This window comes from Python bivittatus, unplaced genomic scaffold, assembly GCF_059951505.1.
Source record: "Python bivittatus isolate LINGU-HERP-01145 unplaced genomic scaffold, Pbiv_v1 ctg000160_np1212, whole genome shotgun sequence".
NCBI lineage: Eukaryota > Metazoa > Chordata > Lepidosauria > Squamata > Pythonidae > Python > Python bivittatus.
In genome coordinates, this window is record NW_028277076.1 from 1651179 (window position 1) to 1673892 (window position 22714).

At 49.3% G+C, this 22714-nt stretch overlaps 2 protein-coding genes across 3 annotated transcripts; both read right to left on the bottom strand.

The window, feature by feature from the left end:
• Nucleotides 1-452: 452 nt before the first annotated feature.
• On the bottom strand, nt 453-15878 carry ODF2 (outer dense fiber of sperm tails 2). Of its 2 annotated transcripts, XM_088146895.1 has the most exons (21): nt 15613-15670; nt 14412-14490; nt 13257-13419; nt 11924-12049; nt 11240-11410; nt 10458-10624; nt 9489-9618; nt 9008-9139; nt 8842-8916; nt 8368-8439; nt 8123-8239; nt 7114-7299; nt 6529-6638; nt 5796-5931; nt 5166-5276; nt 4786-4890; nt 4105-4263; nt 3202-3302; nt 2912-3074; nt 2449-2574; nt 454-2017 (listed from the first exon to the last, which is right to left on the bottom strand). In XM_088146895.1, exons 3-21 carry the CDS (start codon nt 13395-13397, stop codon nt 1844-1846), a joined length of 2502 nt encoding a protein of 833 aa, XP_088003021.1. In that variant the 5' UTR covers nt 13398-13419; nt 14412-14490; nt 15613-15670; the 3' UTR covers nt 454-1843. The 2 variants fall into 2 exon arrangements, with proteins under 2 accessions (XP_088003020.1, XP_088003021.1); XM_088146894.1 differs by lacking the exon at nt 13257-13419 and having other exon boundaries at nt 453-2017; nt 15613-15878.
• A 1255-nt stretch (nt 15879-17133) lies between these two features.
• PTGES2 (prostaglandin E synthase 2) lies at nt 17134-21949 on the bottom strand. Its single transcript, XM_088146896.1, has 7 exons — nt 21494-21949; nt 21192-21386; nt 20832-20887; nt 20231-20380; nt 19827-20027; nt 19580-19697; nt 17134-19132 (listed from the first exon to the last, which is right to left on the bottom strand). The coding sequence occupies exons 1-7, from the start codon at nt 21797-21799 to the stop codon at nt 18992-18994; spliced, it is 1167 nt and encodes a 388-aa protein (XP_088003022.1). The 5' UTR covers nt 21800-21949; the 3' UTR covers nt 17134-18991.
• Nucleotides 21950-22714: the final 765 nt, after the last annotated feature.

The window sequence follows — 22714 nt, forward strand, 5'->3', positions numbered from 1 at the left end:
TCATCTGGTGGCGTTTCCTGTCTGGTCTACCTGGGAAGGCTGACATAAACAGAGCCTGCAAATGCTTTCCTTGGTAGATTGATCCTCTGCTACCCACACAACCCAATTCACAGGACTGTGTCCAGAGAAAACACATCACAGAAAGGCTTTTCCACCTCTAGTGGAAAATTTGGAGGCACGGCCAAGAGCATCAGAGAGAAAGCCAGCAGTGTTTTAAGAACGTCTCATAATGGTAAACCCTGACCAAATTAAAGTTATGTAACAAATTAAAGTTATGTACTCTAATGGCATTGCTTTGCGCAAGTTCCCATTTACTCTCAATTCACATCAGCCAAGGGAGACTAAAGGACATGCTGTAATTCCTGACCTAAATTAAAGTTATCTTCCATATTCATTTTAACCCGTAACAGGAAAAGAAAGGTACCACTAATCAGGACTGTCAGGTCCTGTAATCTTTGTCTTTTTATTTGTTTGCATTACTCTATTAATTATGCGATTGCTAAGATGTTACAGTCAAATGGCTTGCTCTAATGTGAATTTCTGCAGCCGGGATTGATCGAGTTCAGCTAATCATCAGTTTTCAACATACTAATTTTTCAAATAACTTAAAAGCACTACTAAATAGTAGTATTGTCCTGCTCCATCCTTCATCTATGTCACCTGTCTTTTGTACAAAGGGTCTTTTGGGGTTTTTTTGTAAAAAAGAGTACACCTACAAATAAGAATAAAAACTAGGATATTTCAGGAGGAAAAAAAAAGCTTTGTCATAGCACCTTTTTCCATTTTAAAAAAGTCACACGTTAATTCAAATATTTAAAAATTTTCAAGTCAATTTTATGGTCTCACACGTAAATATTAAAAATCAAAAACGTTGACTCGGTTGATTTCTTTCACACACACCCCTCCCACCCACACAACAAAGAACAAAATGTGAAAGCAGAAAACTGGGGAGTGGTGGAAACACTGTGTTTTACATTCAGTAAAGCAAACTGGTTTCTCTAGGAGTTCAGTCAGGGAAGGATAAAGCCTGCTCCAGAATCAAACTCTCATGGTTAATAGAGTAAAAGCTAAGATATTATCCAGAACATTTGCAACTTCACCCTCCCACCCAGTTGGAGACAAATTGTTTAGAGGGATATTTAACAAACAGAATATCATTCCTTTATATGAAAGAAAATTTATGTGGCTCTCTAAATGCAGATCCTAGTAATTCTTATGAAATAAAGCTAAGAGGAAGATAATAATTGTGCCATAAAACCAGGATATTTCACATATATCTCTCTTATAACTGTGGTTCCAAATATGTAATTACAACATCACTCATATGAAATAAACTTGCGGGAAGAAATTATTTTCGTTCTTTCTCTCTCTCTCTCTCAGACACACACACACACACACACACACACACACACACTGCATCTGGTTCAAGGAAGAAAAGCATGCACAATTGTTTACAAGTTGACACCACCAAATAAAAATCCCATTGGCTCAGTATCCTACAACATGATCTTCGAAATTTGAGGGAACAGTGAATAAGGCATTCCCAAACATTAATACAAAACTTTAAAAAGGATAAAAGTTGATTAAAAACCAAGCAGGGTACGGCAAATGATGTAACTTGGGCAAGGCACTAGGAGTCTTGGCAGAGCTGGGGGAACACAACGCTTGGGGCCCTTCCCCTCAGCCCACGTGCAAGATGCCTCTCTCGTTCCAACAGTCGGATGAGGATTCCAAGACACACAGATTCCAGAACCAGATTATGGCTTTGAAGTTGGTTACATGCCCCTTCCCACCAACTGAGCCTCTTGCAAGGAACGATTGGGCAGGGAGGGCAAAGGTACCACTACAGAGGAGACCGGGGACGAATGGGAGAGCTGGATAAGACACTGTCTCCAAAGACGTTGGCATAGGAAGACTTGAGGAACTGCACGTAGTTCTGCATGCTGCGGTTCGTGCTCTCGGACTGCTCGAGCCGATCTTTCAGGTCCTGAAGGCGGCTCTGATAGCGGCGTTCTGCCTGCGTAGAGACATGGTGGAAGAAGAAAGCGTTGCGGTCTCTATTCCTTTCCTCCACCAATGCTGCAAAGCATCCATTTCAAAAACGGATTGGCCAAAGTGATCCCCGTAACTCATCTTTCTCACAAAAGTATCACCCAGACATCTTTTGATACATGGACTAGGAGGACTTTGAAAGTCCTCTGCTCCATGATAGTCTGACCTACAATTCCCACAACCCTATGTCTACATTGGCTTTGGTCAACCCCAGCCCAAGCGGAGAACATCTTGAAGGTCTCAAGCTGCTACTCCCTGGCTCCAAGCGAAGCCATTGTGACAGGCAAGAAATTTAGCACTGGAACATGCCCAATGGAGGCCACCACTGAACCTATTTATCTTCCCCATGTAGAAACAGCCAGGTCAGGCTTCCTAATATGGAGGACATCTACTTACATCATCTTTACTCCGTCGAAGCTGATTCAACTCTGTCTTTGTCTTGCTCAGCTGCGTTTCCAAATCCAACATCTTCGACTGGGCTGTCCTTTCTCTTACTGCAGCACGATCCCTTGTTTGCTCCAGCTACAGGCAGAAAGAGAGCAATTAGGATTCTGTTTCAACAAGAACAGATACCTGGTCCATTTTCCTGTTCTTAAGTGTTCAAATTAGGAACCCCACTTAATTATAAGACTTAATAATTGACCTTGGAGTCGTTGGCTTTTTCTCAAAGGCCAACATTGCCATCAAAGGGGGTTGGAAGAATCCAGGCTAAAGAATACTCAAGAGTGTTCTGGAAGGAAGATGGGATGGGATGGAATTATCACCACAGCCTTCTCCTCATAGAACTTCTGCAGTTGGCTCTTCAAGTGCCTTGGAAGAAGATTCAGCTATCCCACCCAACATTCAGGGAGGGACCAACCTGCCTCTTGGCGTCATCAATGGCCATCTCCAGCTGGCGTGCCAAGGACCCACACTCCCTGGTCTTCTCCTCTAACCGGAGCTGGGACTGGTGGATAGACTCTTCCCTTTTCGCAATAATCTGGAGAAATTCTATGTTCTGTCCACTTGTTGCTTCAAGCTTCCTAAAATACAACCACACATGATTTATAGATACCTTTCAAACTAGAGCTCCAAATATTATTAGTAGATGATCAACACTTTACAGTATTATCTTCCCCCACCCTCATATATTATCCCACACTGCCTAACCTCTCCAGCTCCTCCAACTTGAGAGTCAACTGCTTATTCTCTTCCTGGGCTGACTGATACTTTTCCCTTGTCAATTCCATCTTGTCCCCCTGAAGCTCAATCTAAAATGAAAGGATAAAAAAAAAAAAGACAGAGAATTCAGGATACGGATGCTGCTCTTTTGTCACATCGAAGCCCCCCCGCTTTACAAACAGGAAGTGGCCGAGACAACAAAACCAACTTGAGTGCAAAGCCATAGGAAAAGGTATCAGGCTTTTGTAGAAATACAGCTAATTGGAGTTGAGTGCCAGAATCTGTTTCAGGGCAGGATGAAGTTCTGGGACAGACGGAGTAGGAAGAGGAAGAAGCTTTGGATCGTGATTATCTTTGTCCCACAATTAAACTACCATAACTAACACCCCCAACATTCTTGAATGGTGGTGGCTATCTGAAGAATGATTACAAAGCAGGAATGCACCCCAGTATCTTCCATTTGACATATTAAGCCCAGCGCACACACACACATATATAAATCCTTCCACCATTTTGGGTGGCCTTTTTAGAGTCTAGTTTGATTCGGCACAAAAGGCTTCTCCTCGGCACCACACCAGCGAACTGCCAGCTACCTGCAAGCAAAGCGAAGCACACAGATTGAGGCATTCTGGACCATCAGTGGAGGAAAACACACCCATGCAAACAGAGAGGGATAAGGGCTCAAGGAGCCAACTCCACACACACCCAGCTTAAAAGGAGACAGCACACAAATCAAACAAAGGCATGCCATGGGTCTGTTTATTCTGCCGTGCAGCTGTTTTAATCATTTCAAAAAGAGACAAGAGACAAAGATTGCACCTTCCTGATGCTAGAAGCTCATTTTGGTCCCCGGCTGGAGGTTCGCGTAGGTGCCTTCTGCCAGTCTCTTACCCGCTGACGGAGGTCTGCAATCATGGCGGACAGGTCCATATTTTTCTTCTCGTAACTCTTAAGCTGATCCTGACACTCAGCCAGCTTGGTCTCGGTCATTTTCAAGATCTCAGGAAGCTTCTCCAGCTCAGCAACTTGGCTCTGGAACTGTTTGCGAGCCTGTGGGCAGAAACAAGATGGCGGGAGTGAAAGAGATCCCTACAAGGAGATCAAGTTGCCAGCCCCCCCAGATGTTGAGGGACCCCACATCTAACTAAATGGGAGTGATAGTCCACTATCTTCTGGAGAGCCATCTTTGATCTAGCTGATTAACTATACAACATACAAAACGGCCGTGGGTCTGCCCAGCCTAGAATAATGGAGGCAGGCTAGAAAGAATGTGAGAAGCCAGCCAGCCATTCAGAGACTGGATGTACAATTTCCTGCATGATCCCACCTGAGCTACAGCATTACCCCAATCCAAACTGTTATCTGTCACTTATTTTTAATTAGCAATTAGAAGTGCACTGCCAGTGGCTCTAATTCAGGCAGAACTTTTCACTTCAAATGAGAAAGGCACAATGCAATGCGGGCTCCTGTTCTGTTCTTTACAAAAAGGAGGAATTGAACAGGCCTGGGGAGCTGCAAGATACTAAAGCCCCAGATTTGATGCTACGGCTCTAGCTCGAACCAGACACTTGCATTTTCAATCTCCTTGGCCATTTCTTCCTTCAGTGCTTTGTTCTCTTTGTCGCACAGCTCCAATTTCACAGTCACCTCATCGGCTTCCATTCGGGTTTTCATCACCTGGATGCCAGAAATAAAGTTAAAAACAGAGGAAAGAAAGACATGTGAAAGGTGATACAGAACCTTCAGTAGCAATCTGGTCAAAGCTAGCACTTGCTTATTGCAGCACCACTTGGGGTTAAGAGAGCCACCTCTGAATGAAACGGGCTTATGCGGAATCCAAGAAGACTGAAATAGCAAACAGAACTCGGTTCCGTCCAAGTCCCAGATCGACAACACGACGGGACTTCTGGAGGAGGAAACAGGCTGACAAAAGCCACAGTTAAGTCTTGTACCTGATTCTTGTAGGTTTCAATCAGGCCTTCGTAATTCTTGAGCGAGGCCTTCAATTTTGCCACTTCCTGCTGAGCTTGGTTCAGCCGCTCTTCCACTGGAATCATGCTATTCTGTAGGGGCCAGAAAGTAATTGGTTCATTCAGTATACAGGATTCTCTTGCTATCAAGTGCAAAATGTATATGCACCAGAAGTTTCAGCAGCTAAGCCAGGATTTCTTTTAACCATAGTTTGGTCAATCCCGAAAAGCAGACACAGCTCATTCAAGCAATGCCTGGCTTGTTTTTAACATTACTTCTGTCACCTCCCACAGAAACAATCCAGAGTTCCAAACTTGTCTTGGGGTTATGTATGAACGAGGACATTCTCTCTTGAGCAAACTGTGAATAGCTCCTTGGTCAGCTCCAGTGAAATTAAGGGAAGTCGATTTGGGACAGATCAGATACATAGAAAATCTATCTATCTGGTCACTAAGAGTTGACACCAACTTGATGGCACAGGATCAATCAATCAAAATCAAATTCTGCTCTCGCAGGAAGTCTCCCTTAAATCCAGCGGAGCTGCTCCAGCAGATGTTCTGGCCAGCTCAAAGCCACACCAGCTCCAGTCATGTGAGAGCCTCTCTACTGACCTTCAGCCTCTCGTTCTCCATTTTGAAAGAGGTGCTCTCTGTGACCTGTTTGTGCAGTTTATCCACCAAGGCATCGCGGTCTTCCCGCATTTTGTCTTCCATGGTGTTCTGCTGCTCCATCAGCTCTGAAATTCGGCTGCCGCACAGCCGGGGGAATCAACCATTACCAACAGGGAAGAAAGCAGCGGCCTCATCATAACACACACTTCCACAACATGTGAAACACTGTAAGCTTCCACCATTCAGAGTGGCAGTGTGATGTCACCATCCTGCTCTGGGCACCAAGCTGCTGCTCCTTCTCGCTATTAGTCTAACAAGACTTACAATCCACTTTTCAAGCTAAAAAAACTACTCCAAGAGTGGATTGTAATTCAGATTTAATAATCAAATCCCAGCATACTCAATCCGTACCTCGTCAAAGCAACCAAGAAGATATGAGCAGCAGACAAAACCCTAACTAAAAGCACAATATTCTGCAATTTGCTAAATGTAGCCTTGAGTTGAAATCGCTGAAATCCACCCAAAGGGGGACCCATCAGGTGTATTTCTCAAGGGAGGGCATTCCAATAGGTTGGGGTTAGGGAAAGACCCTGTCCTTCAGAACCACATAGCCATCGTTGGTGGACCAGAGAGCACGCTATTGCTTGCTGGAATTCATGCACTGAGATGTCACCACCAGGCTTATAGTTACTGCAGGAGCCAGCTCCTCTGCCACATACATTGCACCTCTCACCTGTTCAGCATCACAATCTCCACCTCTAGGTCACTTTTGTCTTTGACGACTTGGTTGTAGCGTCCCCGCCAGGATTCCAAGGTGGACAATGCTTCAGACACGTAGGTGTCCTACCAAGCAAGGCAACACACAGGGAAAGAGAAAGCTGAGGTTGAGAGCCAGTTAGGGCTATGCTAAACCGCAATTAATCGAGGACAGGGAAATTATACAGTAGAGAAAGAGAGAGGGAGTGGAGTGAAGAGGATGAAAGCCAGTGAACTCCCAAATGAAGTTTAGTCTTTGGGAAGCATCAGAGTCCCACCAACAGCCCCTCAGATACCACGGATTAGTGCTAGCTTCAAGCCTATTAAATATCATTTGGCTACCAGACGATCTTCTTTCGGCAACTCTGAAGGCGAGTGAGTTCTTCTTCAGAATGAACGGGACAACACTGACACTCCAAAGCTTGCCTTTTTTTCCTCCCTTTTCCCTACTCTGAATCGCATCTCTCAATAAAGCTCAGGACAGAAATGCCCCATTTTTCAGATGGCTTAAGGAGGTCGCTTCCCAGCTATGGCCCAACTTCGAGAAATGCCCAGCCATCACCTTTTCTGCTAACTGGACGTTCAGCTGGTCAGCATACTCCTCGCTCCGCTCCGCTCGCTCCTTCTGGGCCTTGATGGCTTTCTTCAGGGCCTCCTTGTCCCGATCTCCTTTGGCCTTCAGCTCCTTCAACTGTTCCATGATATTGTCCACTTCGGCCTTATGCTGAGCCGCGACCCGCTCCAGATTCTGGGAGGAAGGAGGGAAGGAAGAAAATCAGGACGCCCAAAGGGATGCTTGGAACTTCAGGCCCCCAAACCAGAGGCAGCAGAAACACAAGAATGATGCCTCCCGGCCCTCCTTTTAACCAGCTGATCAATGTTGAACCAAAGCAGGAAACAACTACAAAGCCACCAATGTTGCTGTGGTCACGACTGCTCCAAAGCTGCCTCCATAACAGCAACAGGTTTTTTTTGAGCAGACTTAGGCCTCTCTGGCAAATATGCCTTGAAGGACATAGCTGACACTCCCCCAAATAGCAAGAGGTGTCAAATGCATCCCCTGTAAAAGCCACTATTTCTTGGACAGCCAGGATCCCAGACTTCCAGAAGAGGGGAGAGGCCCGAGGATGGCCAAAAGAAAAGTCCAGATCTAGGATATTATTTCTAGGCAGCGATTGGAGTTGGATCCCAATTCAACCACTTCTAAAATAAATAAACTCATCTTAATGGAAGACTACTCTGTATCCCAGATGCCCCAGAATTCTGCCCCCCTACAAAAAAGCAGCAATCTATTCAAAGACTGGGAGCTGGTCTTCACGTGCAGCAACCGGAATGGACCATACCTGTATGCGGAGGATGACTTTTCAACACTCCTCTAATCTCCCCAAGTGTCAAGCAAGCAGGGAGAGTTTCAGCACATCTTTGTCCTTATTATTTCAAATAAATACCCAGAGGAGCCTTTAAAACATACACCCTGCAGCCTGAACTGACGCAGTCCAGGGAGCCTCCCTATCTTGCAGCACGGGCATCACCCGGTCCCCTCTGTCCATCAGAAGTAGAAGGCTCTGTACCCGGATCTGGATACCCAGGCGGTGATTCTCGGCCTCCTTATTCCGCAGCTGCGCTTGCAGGTGACCCCTCACAGCTTCCATAGACTTTGAGAGTTCAGACGCTGTCTTGGCTTGATCCTGGAAGGCAATAATGAAACGCAGAACACAAAGAACATGTAAAACGCTCCAATTGTCCACCCCATGGCACACAAAACTTCCTTTGCGCTACTTATCCCCTCTCTACAACCCCCCCAGGAAAAACATACCTTTTCGGTCTGTATCTGAACCAATAAATCATCAACTTCCTTTTCTTTTTCTTGTAGTTTCTTTAGCAATTGCTACAAAACGTACAAGAGATAAAATTGCAGGCATAAAGAAACAGAACCTCCAAAATCAAAAATACAGAATCAAATAAGAGGGGGCTCAGAAAACTCAGGCATCTGTGTTCAGAGTGATACATAGTTGTTCGGTGAGAAAGCAGCTATTGAAATACAGATTATGCTCCTTTCAAAAGTGGACTAAAATAAAATCTACAAATTATTCCCTGAGTGTTTTAAGCAGCAGGTGACTACTTCAATGTTACAGATTGAGTATGGAGGTGGGGTTCCCTGGGCCTAAAGCACAACCTGCCACTTGCATTTCAAAGTCAAAAAATAGCCTTCACAGTTATCTGAAGCGTTATCAATATGCTGGTAGGAAAACTCACACGCATATAGGGAACTGGGGTAGTCTATATTTACCGCTTTCTCCGCATCAGAATCAGTTAGCTTTTTCATCAGTGTAGCTTGCTGCTCTGCCAACTTTTGAGCATCTTTCTGTACGAGAAGAAACCAGCACGATTCAGAACAAATGGCAACGGTGGGATTGATTATCTGGCAGCCCAGAAGCTTTTCAGTCCTCACTCACCTCCCGGTTGTGCTGCTCTCTGAGCAGATCTCGGAGGGTCCGGTTGGTGTCTTCGAAAGTGCTCAGCTTCTGCAGCAACAACTCTTTCTGCCTAGTCAGTGTGTTGATGTCAGAAACTGTCATGTGTTTCTCCTGAGATTTGGGAATCCGAGGGCAGGGAAGAAGAGAAGAGAATCAGGCCAAGTCCTCCAGATTTGCTACATGACTGCTCTGTTTCATAAGACACCGCGTGAAGGAGAAGCCATGTTAAAATGCCCTTATTGAGTTTTACACATTCATGGACCCACAGCCCATCTTGAAGCAACGTCTCTTCTCAGGACAACCACAAATATCTCCACTTGTGCTCTCCAGAGTGACTGCATGTCCAGATGCAGCCTCAGGGGATTTGGGAGTCAGAACACCCAAATAAACCACTCAGGAGGACCGCTGGCTCCTGCACAACAGAGAAACTGCCCCTCCGCACGCCCAGCTCTGCACGTACAGTTTTCAGTTTCCCAATCACATCCTTCAAGGCCTGGATCTGCTTGGCAGCGGCTGCCCCATCCAGTTCTGCCTCCACCAACTTGGACATCAAACACTCCTTCTCGTGCAACAGATGCCGCTTCTGGAGTCTGAAAAGAAGACCACGTCAATCCTTGGAAAAGGGTGGGGAGGGGAAGGAGATGGGCTGCAAGGCCCTAAAGAGACCCTCGACAGGCCAGTCTCTAGCAGAAAAGCCAGGTGTGGGCTGGGATTCTCAGGTGTGGTTCCCACCCAGATCTCCAATGCCAAAGGCTTGAGTTGGCAAACACAACTCATACATGCACAATTCATTGTCCCACTTCACACGGCAGCCAAGGATTTGCTGTTTCACCCTTTTGCCTTTTAATAATAATAGTCATGTTTAAAAACAAAAATACATTCTCAGGGAGTAGGAATTGAGCTGAAGGGAAAACTAAGCCAGAAGGTCCCTCCCTGATGTTTATGCCTTTCAGCAAAGGCGGACGAAAAGCTTCCATCAGCTGGGAATTCCAGGAACTCCGAACACAAAACGTGTCCCTGAAGTCGTCTTTCTTTGTCATTCTCCCCCCGTCCTCCAAGCACTGGGGGAGCCTACCTTCTCAAACCATGCCATGTCATGGAAAAACATCCCATTCAGCCGAGTGGGCTTGAGAGAGTTGGCAGAGCACCCAGAGTTTAGGGTGTGAACAATCTTTTGCTTAATGGATGGGACTACATACAGTGCCCTGCTTATATACAAAATAAGCAGTATTTTCTACCGAATTAAGACTTAAAGATCTAGACTTCAGCACAGACAGGAGGCAAATGGTTGCTCTTCCCCACCTCGACCATCACAAAAGACACAGAATTACAGCCAAACAGAATGGTCTATAACCCCTTGTTAAGAGAAGCCCGTGCTAAACACTACTTTCCAACCCTCGCGTTACCCAGCAGCTGAATATTTAATTACATGGTAAGATCTTTCTCCTCCTTCATCCGCTCAATGTTGCGTCGGAGGACTGTGTTCTCATGTTCTGTCTCCACCAGCTCTTGAGTGACCTCGTCCAACTCGTCCTTCTGCTCTTCGAGAAGACGCTTGGCCACACATCGCGGCTCATCCCTCTTTGGCACCTTGACCTGTGGATGGGGGGAACCAAGTCATGGTGTGGGCTTCATCCAGAGCACCCCAGAAGCCGGGACCATTACTTCAGATCACTGTCAGGAACACGGGAGGGAATCGCAGGATGGGCTCTGGTCTAGTGGACCCCAATGTGGTGCCCTCTCCCCCAGTTGCCGAGTCTACAACTTCCCTAGCACCAACATCAAAAGTTTGGGAAGGCCTCCAACATTTATTCCTGTCATGATGCAGTGTGTGGATGTCATTAGTATGTATGCAAGCTGCATAAACAAGAGGACTTCCTCAAATATCCACATTAAGCTGTTTGCTTCATATTTTCGGAAAGACAGGCACCAGCAGTTTTATTCCTTCCTTGCTTTGCTCCTTTTTAGAGAAGCAGCTCCAAACAGACAGAAACAAAATCAAACAATGGAGATTCCCCCCTTTAATTCTTGCTAGATTATGCAATGAAGCCACCTAGCAGTAAATCAAAAACTTCCACGTAGGAAACATAATTAACTTCTTCATCTTACTGCTTTTCCCTTTTTTTGCAAAGAGCCACTTTGTTACATTTCTTTCAAAAACTCTGTGGTGGGGGTGGGGAGACTGATGCAACTCAGACTTAGCTACCCCACCTCATTTTTCAATGTGCCCACGACATTGAGTAAGCTGTCAATCTTCTTCTCGTACTTGTTCATCTTGCAGTGAATGGCGTCTTCCTCGTCGGTTGAAAGATCACTCAAGCGAAGCACTGACAGTAACTTTTCGGAATCTGGAGGAGTGATTTCCAGGCGATGGGTCGGTCCCTGATTAAGGGTGGCAAGAGCGAAACAAGATACAGCCCCAACCCCAGAGCAGCCTTCCCCAGCGGGCTGCCCTCCAGAAGCGTTGGTGGGAATTTGAAAAGGAAAGTCTTCCAGGGAAGGCGAGGAAGCGCAACCGAAAAGATGCAGCTTCCGTGGCTCTCCCCATCTATGTAAGGTGTGCATAGCACAGGAGGGGCAATCAGGGGATGGAAATGCATGGCTCGATGTAAGCTTAGTGCCTGACCCACAAGCGTTTCTCCTTCCTCCCCGTTCTCCACAAGAGAAAGGTAACACCTCATCACAGTACCTATGTTTTCCCTGCTCTATTTGCATTTAAGACTCAGTACCTGAAAGAGATGTAAATGGCCCAAGTGGTTTACACGGACACAGTAACCCCGTTCATGCAAGATAATAATCCAAGAATCCGCTGAATCCTGGCTGGCCAGGACTCCAGCAAGCGACAGGCAGACATTAGCGAACCAAGATTCAGCCCAGCTGCAGAGGCTCACCTACCTCCCACTTGTACGATGACTCTCTGCAAGATGTTTTGCCTGGGGGCATCCAGGGGACTTTAGTTTTTACTCGGACACTGCGGCGCACATTCACGGTATCCCCTTTCATTTTCTGCTTGTGCCTCTGCTGCAGGGAGAGAAGAGGAGCTTAACCCCCGATCCCCCTCACGACCACCACCGCGGCAAGACTGTGCAAAAAAGCTGGTGCTCCCCCCTCCCGGAGGCATTCCAAGGAACAGTACCACAGGAAAAGCTCCACATTCTACATCACAGATCAGTCTCAGTAACCACGCTCAGGAAAAAGAAATATAGGTACCGCATAGCTAGGAGAGTATGGGGCCAGCCTGACAGGAGCATTGGCCTGGGTTAGCCAAGGTCATTATGACATCAGCCATGTTGCTTAGCCCCTTGTGATGCAAAGCAGGCCTTGGTTACCCTGGGAAGATTAGAGTGGGCCGATTTGGGATATGGCAAACTACAAAGCTGCAGTCCTGGCCTCTTCCTACAGAGGCCTGAAGCAGCGGAAGGGGAAGGCCACCAGTAACTTTGAGGCAAGGCAGTGGGCCTTACTTCTGGGAGCAATAAGTCTGGGCCACAGAGTGCCTTCCAAACAGCGCTGAAGGCAGCCAATTCAGCTAACCAGCGCTACACAAACTGTGACTTAAGATATACAAACCCAATGAGACAGTCTAGGACAGTGAGCATGGGAAACCCCTGAACTGGAAAGGAGATTCAAAACTACTCTTTCCTGACAACTTAATCAATCAGTTTTGAACCTCTTAACACATTGAACTTTCTCTAATTTTTTTTCCTCAATCTTCCAGGAACATGTGTTTATCTAACATTACTACTGAATCAGAACCACAAGCTAGCCTGTTAATATGAAATTCGCAGAACCCTGCTAAGAAATGTTACCGTTTCTTCTCCTCACACCCTTGTCATCTGTTTGGCCAACCCAGCAACAAACCTCCCCTGCGGGGGTTGCGGGGGGGGGAAGACACTGTATTTTATGACAGGAGACAGCAAGCCAAGATCTATCCTCCAGAGGAGCAGAACTGATTTGGAGCAAAAGTCCTACACAAGATACTTCTCATTGGGAAAGATGGGCGCCCACAACTACAAACACGATCCGCCATACAGCCCCAATTTTCTACAGTTATGGGACAATTTCCAAGTCTGCACCAAGAGTGAATAAGCTTCAAGCAGCAGCAGCAGCAGCAGCTGAGCGTGTTAAGCTGGCACCAATACCCAGAAGCGGCAGAAGCAGGCAGTGAGCTTTTGCTGGGCCTTGGGGGGAGCAGAGCTCCGGAAGGCAGCCAGCTGCACACTCATACCTGGGTTTTTGCAGGTGGTGGTGTTTTCTGACCCTTTTTAATATGAACGTGGACAGGGGTATTTTCATCCACGTGGACGTGCAAGGGGGGAGTTGTGGAGCGGCTCTTCATGCTTCTTCTCCGACAAGCGGGAAAGGGCATTCAATAGAATGGAAAAAGGAACCTGTGAATAAGTAGACTGGAAATAACATGGGCCCCACCAAGTCAAAACAGGCCAGCAGCTCTCCCAGAAGGGAACATGCAACCACTTCCAGCCTGAATCCTCAGACATATGGAACAGACCGGTCTTCACCGTCCACGTTCCACAAAATTAGCCTGCCACAGAACAACATCCCATCAAGGAGGCAGCCAGATACACACTTCTAACACATTTTCTCCACCAAGCGTGGTGCCCTGAGGTCATCAAGCAACCGATGAGTGCGACAAGAACGAGGAGCAGAGAATTCCAGCCTTCCCAGGAGGAATTGGTAAACCTTTGCTTCCAGTTCTTATTAAGCACAGCTTAAGAACATTATTTGAATCCTACACAGCAGCTTATGTTGATTACAGTTGAAACAAGTTCAAATAAACCAGTTAAAATCAATGATAGTGTGCCACTCTGGATGACACCTGAGCTTCCAAATTCTTCCAAATAAAGGAAAGGTATTCTCATCCAGCTAAAATTGTGACTTAGTGTTGCATCAGAAGATCGCTCTTTCTCTCTTACTGGCATATTACAATGATATATGCAGTGGAAATCCGAAACCATGTCAAATCAGCTCCTCTTCAATCTCAGGACACCCATATACTTCATAAAATACTCAGGAGCACCAACATGACTCTAGATGAACAATGAGTTTGACAGGTTTACCTTGTATCATTTATTCTTATTTCTATTCCAAATGCATGCCCATCCCATAGACCTTTGGCAATGCAATCCTGCCTTTGAAATCTACCATCCTTTGCTACCCTACTCAGCCCAGATACACAACATATAAATACTTCTCCCTGCATCACTGGCTATCACAAAGCTCCTCGGCTACCATCCAACCTACAGCACCTGCGAACAAGGCAATCTCACCCCATCGTGAAGCAACCCCATTAAAAAAAAAAAAAGGTGAGTGCTATATCTGAAATATCAAAAGGGACTTCACATGAACTGGTGCAGCAACCTACAGAGAGAAGCGTATCGCTTCCTTGCGATGAGGCCTTCTGGGTTGTGATAATTATTCCACTCTTGATCGATGGGGACAACCTGGAAGCAGAGAGAGAGAGGGAAAAAGAAAGACGTTACCACTTTCCAAGGATACTCAGAGATTCTTCTTCCTGGGCAGAGCAAGGACGGAAACTTTCCACAGCAGAGATAGGGTAGAAGGATGAGCTGTTCTCTCTGCCCTTCTCCAGCCTGCAGTGTTTTTTGGGGGAAGGGGTGGAATAGAACAAGAACCATCTACACCAGTGTTTCTCAACCTCAGTGACTTTAAGGCGTGTAGAATTCTGGGAGCGGAAATCCACACATCTTAAAGTTGCTGAGGTTGAGAAACACTGCTGTAGAGAGCCAGTCTGGTGCAATAGTTAAAGTGCTAGTCTAGAAACCAGGAGAGGGTGAGTTCTTGGCCTCCCCTCAGGGCAAAAACCAGTTGGGTGACTTTGGGGCAGCCCCTCTCTCTCAGCCCGACCCACCTCATAGGGCTGCTGTTGTGGGGAAAATAGGAGGCAGGCAGGAGTATGACGTGCTCTGTGTTTGCGCTGTGTGTTCGTTGTCTTGAGTTTTACATGTGTGTGTGTGTGTGCGCGCGTGTGTCTATATATATAAAATATAATATATACAGACACACAGACATGTACATCATACATGTTATGAATATGTAATTCCACATATCGGTGTCTCTCAACCTCAGCAACTTTGAACTGTGTGGACTTCAACTCCCAGAATTCTATACATCTTAAAGTTTCTGGATGGGGAACTCTGGGACTTGAAGTCCACCCAGCTTAAAGTTGCTGAGGTTGAGAGGCACTGCCCGTGTGTGTGTGTGTGTGTAAATGATTAGATAGATAGATAGATAGATAGATAGATAGATAGATAGATAGATAGGATAGAAATACAGCAGTCGCCTTAATAATAGCCATATGCGCCAGCCGCCTTGTCCTGTCCTCTTCTCCGCTCCCCTGCCCACCCTTCCAGGCTTCAGAGCCGAGGGGACGCTCCTCCCTGACCCCCGAGGCCGGCCCGAAAAGCCGCCTTGCAGAGGGGACCGCCGGCTTGGGAAGAGCGCCTCCCCGCGCAACAGCAGCAGTACCCCCACCTGCGGAAAGCGAAGGGCCAGTTTGGCCTAGCCGGCTTCCGTCGCCGCTCCCCCCCCCCGCCCCTGCTCACCGTGAGGATCTGAGGTGGCCCCGGAGCCTCCGCCTCAGCACGTCCTCGAAGCCGTGGATGAGGCGGCGGTAGCTGTTCACGCTACCATGGAGACACGGAAGCCGGGGCACCGGCGGCCGCGGCCAGAAGCCGCCGCCGCCGCCGCCGCTGTAGCACCGGCAGGACCCCGCCGCCGACGAACAGCCGCAGCTCCAAGACCCGCAGAGCGACTTCCGACTCCGCCTCCGGGACGCCGCCCGCCGCTCCCCCATTGGACGGTTCAAACCGACGCCAACGGCGCCCGCGCGCCCTCGTGACCTCCTCCCGCCGGCCCGCGCCCAGCGCCTGGAGCCCGCCGCCCGGCCCTCGTCCCTAGTCCCGCCCCCGTTGCCGGGAGACGGGGCGCGGCGCGTCACAAGGCACGCCCCGCGGACGCCGCCGCCCCGTTGCCAGGGAACGGGGGAAGGTGGAAAAGAGAGGCCTAGCTCCCCGGGGCGGGAGCCTGAGGGAAAAAATCCCATCGCCCCGGCCCACCATCCCCTAGATCAGGTCAAGGGGGGACAGGTCCAGCACCAGCCCCCTTCCACCCAAGACGCACTTTAAATTGCTCTCACGTTGAAGAACGAATGTGAAATGTGTGTCACTTAAAAAAAAGTCAGTGGATCTTTGTGTAGAGGCCCAAACAATAGCTGGCTTTGCCACACTCCTTCACGAGGGATTTGTAGCGGCTCATAGGGGTCATTTCAGTCAGGGTGGCGATAAAAATGCCTCAATTCCTGTCAGGCCAGGGATGGGCAAAGCTACAATTCCCTTGTGAGGAAAACAGCCTCAAGTTCAAGTCTGATTGTTGTGGTTTGGGCTCAGCACAGCATGCCAATACACCCCAGCAGCCCAGGATCATGATTTACAGCTTGCCCTGTTCAGCTAGTTAACTACGGTTTAGTCAAGAAGCCACACAGAACCAGAAGCAATTTTAGTTTTAATGATCATCTGTGAGGTACTACGGGAGTAGAACATTCCAGCAGACCCAGTTGCCGGCACCCTTTGATATGAAGTCTGAGGGTCGAACACCCGTCACTCAGCCAATGGGAACAGGCCTCAAGTCATGGGGATACTGGTCTTTCTGTGGCATGAAGTGCCAGTGGTCTGGCCAGAGAAAGAGCCAATGGGATAGCTAAGCCTGAAGCTGGGCCACCAATCAGGTGAGAGCTGACTTGGGGGTGTATAAAGGGGTAACAGCACAGGAGCCAAATTTGCCCCTCAGAAGACCTGGAAGGCAGAAGAGGAAGGCAGGCAGGCAGGCTGGCTGGAAGGCAGAAGAGGAAAGAAGACTAGAAGGCTTTAAGAAGAGGAAGACCTCCAGATTTTCAAGAGGCCCCTGAGAATGTTATGCAGAGTGCAGCTATAACTACCAGCTTCCATAGTTAGGGGGATGGCTGGCTCCTGAGTCAATTGCACTATGCCCCATGCTTTTAGGGCAGTAGATCTATGGGAGGGAAAATCTGATCCCCATTAGAATAGAATAGAACAGAACAGAACAGAACAGAACAGAACTCTTTATTGTCATTGTACAACTTGTACAACGAAATTAATGCCACCCCAGTGCAGCTTTAAAAATATAAAAACCATAAAACACGTGGGGGGAGAAGAAGAAAACTGTTTTACCAAGAAATTTGCTTCAGCTCCTTTTTTTGTATGAATGTGTATGGCTGGCTGTGCAAGTTGAGATTAAAGTGGGAAGAATTATAGACAAGCTGTGACATTTTATATCTGCCTGGGACTGTCTATGTGGGGAAGAAATTTACTGGATACTCAAAGGGATCATTTGGTTCTGGATCAGGTGGCGAATTTAGCACTGTTACAATATGGCCTTCAGTCCTGCCATAAAGCTCACCACGGTGCTATACTCTATAAAATATTAAATTTCCACACTTCACTGCAAAGGGTTTTGCAGTAGGAAACAACCCCAAGTCAAAGCAGCAAAGAAACATTTTATTATATTAGCTTTTGCTTCTTTTAAGTCAGGAAAAGAACTTTCTGAAGGTGTTGCTCCTTACGTTGAACATCACAGCGGGTTTAAGGAATCACTCAATTAAAAAAGGGCAGAGCGTTTGCCTCACAAAGTCTGCCTCTTAAAGTTACTGGCTTCTGCCAGGAATGAAGTTGGCAGAATAAAAAGCTGGCTTGAGAAATTAAAGTTTCCCATTTGTATTTTATACAGAAAGCGACCAGTCATTCCACCTGAATTGACTTCCCAAATGACAAATGTTATAGGCAGGGGTGCCAAGCAAAGGGACAGGGGCCCAAAATGCACAGCTTTTCTAAAACCACCAACAGGAGCAGCTTGGAAGCTGATAAGTAAAATGCAAATCCTTCTGAGCAATGCATAAGATTTAATTTCATGGGAATTATTTTAGCTGGCAATTATATATGCCTGCATTGGCTTCTATTCAACAACTCTGAAATATAGAGCTACCTCCAGGCAGCAGGTTATTTCATCCCTGGATAGCTCCACTGACATACCGTAGCCACAGAAAACAATTTATATAGTAAAGCAGCACACAGGGATCACACCTGAGCTATTCTGGCATTGGCACCAAGGGCCCCGCTTTGGGTCTTGCTATGGCTTCAAAAACAAAAAACTCTAGTTCTGTCATAAAATATTAAGGTCTTGCTGGGCAGGATCTTACATTTCCCAGGTTCCCCTTTAATTTGAAAAGACAGATGTCCACCAAAAATTCAGGGCATCTGCCTAATCAGAAATCACCTCCAAATAGAAAAGACTATTGCACACCTCAAGGCTGCAGAATCATAACATGTATGTAAAGCATAATATGTGCCAACAATCGTCCCCTGTAAGCAGCCCAGATGCTTTGAAAAAAAAGAAAAAGATTGCATTTTGAAGAGAAATCCTGCTTACATGCAAGTCAATCTCTCTGGCAGGTGGCAGGCAGGAAATTTGAGATGCACCCCAAAACATAACCGTAACAAAAATGGAAAGCAGCATTTCCTTTCATAGTTCTAAAACTACACAAATGCAAAAGGACCGTTTCAAATGTTTTCTGTCTGGAGCAGCAGCCTGCAAGCATTAGCTTCCCTCCGTCCAGGGCTGAATTTCTTGCTTTTCAAAAGAATCAGGAAGAGGCCCCAAATCCAACCTCCGAGGAGCGCAGCCTCCTGTTAGCGACTTCCGCCCCCTTCCTAAAATCAAGATAGACCCACTGCAAGAGCAACTGCCCACACCTTTGTTCTGCTGCTTCAGGTTCTCCCCATGGCTGTGGCTACTTCTACCCTGGTGCTCCTTTTGCGGCCCTCCACTTTGCACAGCACCACCTCACTTTGAATCAAACTCCCCAGAATCAGCTTTTCTTGGGCCGGGCAAAACCACGACCCCCGAGACTCAGCAGTGCGTCCATCTGGCGGCTTCGACCTGGCCGACAGCAGCCTCCACGCGGCGGTACCAAGGTTGGATCCTGGTGTGCCCCATCATGTCGTCAAACGCCTCCAAGCCTTCCATCACGCGCAGGACCCCATAAACTGCCTGCATGGGCAAAAAGCAGAGCGTCCGCAAAAGGGCAGGAAAATCCATGGCGCTTCCACCCCCCACAATAATGGACGAGCTGCCAAGAGTGACAAAGAGAAGACCCATCTCATAAAGCCGCTTGCTCTCTGCAGCTTCTGGCCTGGTTTCAGACAGGCTGGAGTCTCCTTGCTGTCATCAGAGCCCTCAGCCAGAGAGGGCACTGCGCAGCTCTAGAATTGGGACCTTCCTGCTACCCTGGAGTTCAACTGATATACTGCCCACCAGTGCAGCCTTCGGCCATCTTGAAAGGCCACCGTAAAGCTGCTGTCCAGCATCCAAAGAGGGGAGGCTGCATCGCCTTAACAATTGGGCCGAGCAGGCATGGAAGGGGGAGCCAGGCTACTTGTGTGTGCCCAGAGCCTCAAGGCGCCCTCAGCTTGAGGCAGCCGCGGCCCCATCTCTTACCAAATCTGCAAGGTTAGGCTGGTCTCCCCCCATGAACGTCCTGTGCTTGCCAACAGCTTTCACCCAATCGTTGACAGCTTGGTACAAGTCTTCCCGGACATCATCCCGCATATGGTGCCTGGATTAAAAGCAAAAGCCTAATGCATAATCCGTTCTCGTAGGCCCATACGGTTTAGCACGCAGAATCCGCCCTCAATGCCAGCACCGTCCGACCTGTGTGCGCGTGCAGTTATCAGAGAGCACCAACCTCTTCTTTAACCTCTTGCTTACGAAGAACATTGCAGCAGCGCCCACGTATTTGGCGAAAAAACCTTCCACCAGGCCGAACTTCCCTTCGCGCACGATGTAGTCGAACGATGCCAGGGCCTCTCCTGGCGTGCGGTAAACATTGGGAGAGATCAAGTGGACCAGCCAGTCGTCCGTCCACTTCCTCCACTTCATTTCTTCCCTGCAAAGAAAGCAGGAAAAGAGGTATTCCCCCTGGATTTCTTTTAACAGCCTGGGCCTAGGGATGCATCTAAAACCACAGTGGGTTAGGGAGGGGATAACACTCACCCCCCCAGTTTTGCCCTCCCTCCCCCCATAACTTTAAGGAGCTTTGCAGTGAAAGCTCCCACCGAAGCCGCCCCCATCATCCCAAGCTGCACCCACGTTCTTGCTTCCTCGACAGGATACACGCAGAGGGCCTCCTTGTCGTCCAACATCAGCCAGTACTTGTTCCCAAACTCGGTCACCTCCTTCCCTTCCTTATTTATGGCTTTCATAGCAGGGTAGTAGGACACAATTTCTTCCAAGCTCTTCCTACGAGGGAAAATTACGCCCCCATCAACACAGGCCCGGATGCCCTTTTCCCCCCGACAGAGTAATAACACACACGGAAACCCAGCCAGCATCGTCCACGGGCTCCGGTTTTAGCCAACTAACGCGTGGACTTTCTGTTACCCTTTTCTTTTCCAAACAGCAAACAGGAAACTCCTACAACCCTGATCCACCACTAGCTGAAGAGAAAAAGAAGAGGACTGACGGGCCAAACTAACCACTTTCCTAACTTCACCCTCTTTCCCCTTCCCACAACCTTCTCTTCTCCTGGAATAGCCGCTGGGAGGCCAGGAAGCACCCACAGGAGTTGCCAACTTCCTTAAAGCTTCTAAATGTGAAAATGGGGACCCAACCAGAGTTGGGGCAGGGAGAATCAAAGGCAAGGAACGGAAGGGTCCCCCCCAACCCCGAAGAGGCAAAGGCCGTCTCTCACCTGGAAATAAGATGGCTTTTAACTGCGCTAATGATGACTGAAGAGTCGTTCAGTTGCTGGAAGAAGGAAACAGAATAACGGGAAGCGTCAATAAGCTAGAACGCAAAGCCTCTTTCTCACGTTCATCTCAGCTTTAACGTGGTTTCATTTTACTTATTTAAATGTATCGCCTGCCCGACTCCAGCGGGCTCCAGGCGGCGTCCAAAACTAGAAAAGCCATCCAAGCAGCTAAAACCGTAAAACCGGGCAGGCAACCCAGCCGGTGAAGGGCCAGGCGCCCCTCCGTGCCCGGAACGCTCTGTAGGTTCGCCCCGTCGGATTGGAAAGAAGACCCACCCGCTCGGCCAGACCTGCACTCACCAGCGGGCTTCCCGCGTCGACCAGGAGGATGGGGACCTTCCTGTAGGCGGAGAACTTGATCTCCTTCCTCAGGACCGGGTTCACCTCCACGATTTCGTAGGGGAGCCCGTGATAGTCGAGGAAGGCGCGCACTTTGCTGCAGAACGGGCACGTCTTGTACTGGTAGAGGGTCAGCTGGAGGCCGCCCGGCGGGACCTGCAGGGGGACGCGACGGGCAGCCTTGGGCCAGCGGCCTCCCAAAGCCCGGTTCCCCGAGGAAGAGACCGCCGCCCTGGCCCCTCCCGCCCCCCGCCCCGCGTTACCCCGGCCGGCGGCTCCTGCTCGGCCAGCTGCGGCTGGGCGCGGACGCGCTGCCGCAGCGCCCGCCACGCGCCCAGGGAGGCTCCCAGCGCGAGCGCGGCGCCCGCCAGGAGCCGCGACGGGGCCCGGGACCGGCCCCAGCCTCGCGCGACGCCCCGGGCGGCGGCGGAGGAGGCGCCCCGCGCCCGCCCCTGCGCCTCCCGCAAGCCGCCCGCGGGCAGCGGGACCCGGGCCGGCGAGAGCCGCCAAGCGCCCCTGCCCAGGCAGCGCCAGCCGCCGCTCGCCGCCGCCACCAGCGCCAGCGCCATCTTCCCCCTGCAAAGCGGGCGGGCGGGCGCCCGGGCCGCCCGGGCCGGGCAGCTCCCGCAGCCCGCGTCGAGCCCCCGCGCGGCGTCTTCGGAGCGGCCCCTGCCCGGAGCGGCGCCCGGATGCAGCCGGACGCGTCGTCGGCGCCCGGGGGGGGGTCCTCCCGTCTCCTGCGCTGGCTCGCGCTGGCGGGCGCCCGGGGGCTCACCTCGGCGGGGGGGCTCCTCCTGCAAGGCGCGCGCTGCCGCGGCCCCCGTCGCCCAACGCGACGCTCCGCGTGTTGCACGGGCGCCGCGGGGGCGCTCAGCCTCCGGACCGACGGCGCGGTGCGAACCCTGCAAGGCTCGGTCCTCCCTCCGGCGCTGCAGGGCCCCCGGGCGTCCGCGGAGGAGCCTCGGGGGGAGAAGCCGCCTTGACCTTCCCGTCTCCGAAACAGGGGAACTTTTGCCTTTATCCTTCATCGCCTGCAGAACGGAACGGCCCGCAGATGCAAACAGTCTCGCCCGCCCGCCCGCGCCGCTCCCGACGGCCGGGCTGCCTTAGAATCGTAGACTTTAAGCAGACGAAGGGGCGGGGCTTCTTAAAGGCACAGCGCTGGCCTTCGAGCATTGTCTAGTCCAGTGTTTCTCAACCTTGGCAAGTTTAAGAGGTATGGACTTCAACTCCCAGAATTCCCCAGCCGGCTGGAGAATTCTGGGAGTTGAAGTCCATACATCTTAAACTTGCCAAGGTTGAGAAACACTGGTCTAGTCAATTTCACGCACCCGAACGAGGGTCCTCCATTAAAAGTAGGAGCCCCCTTGCCTTCTGAGCGCCCCTTCCCTAAATAAAGCCCCCCTTTTTTCCCAAGTGAGTTCTAGATATCGGTTATTGTGCATCATCAATTATTATTGTCATTACTATTATTACTATTAGGG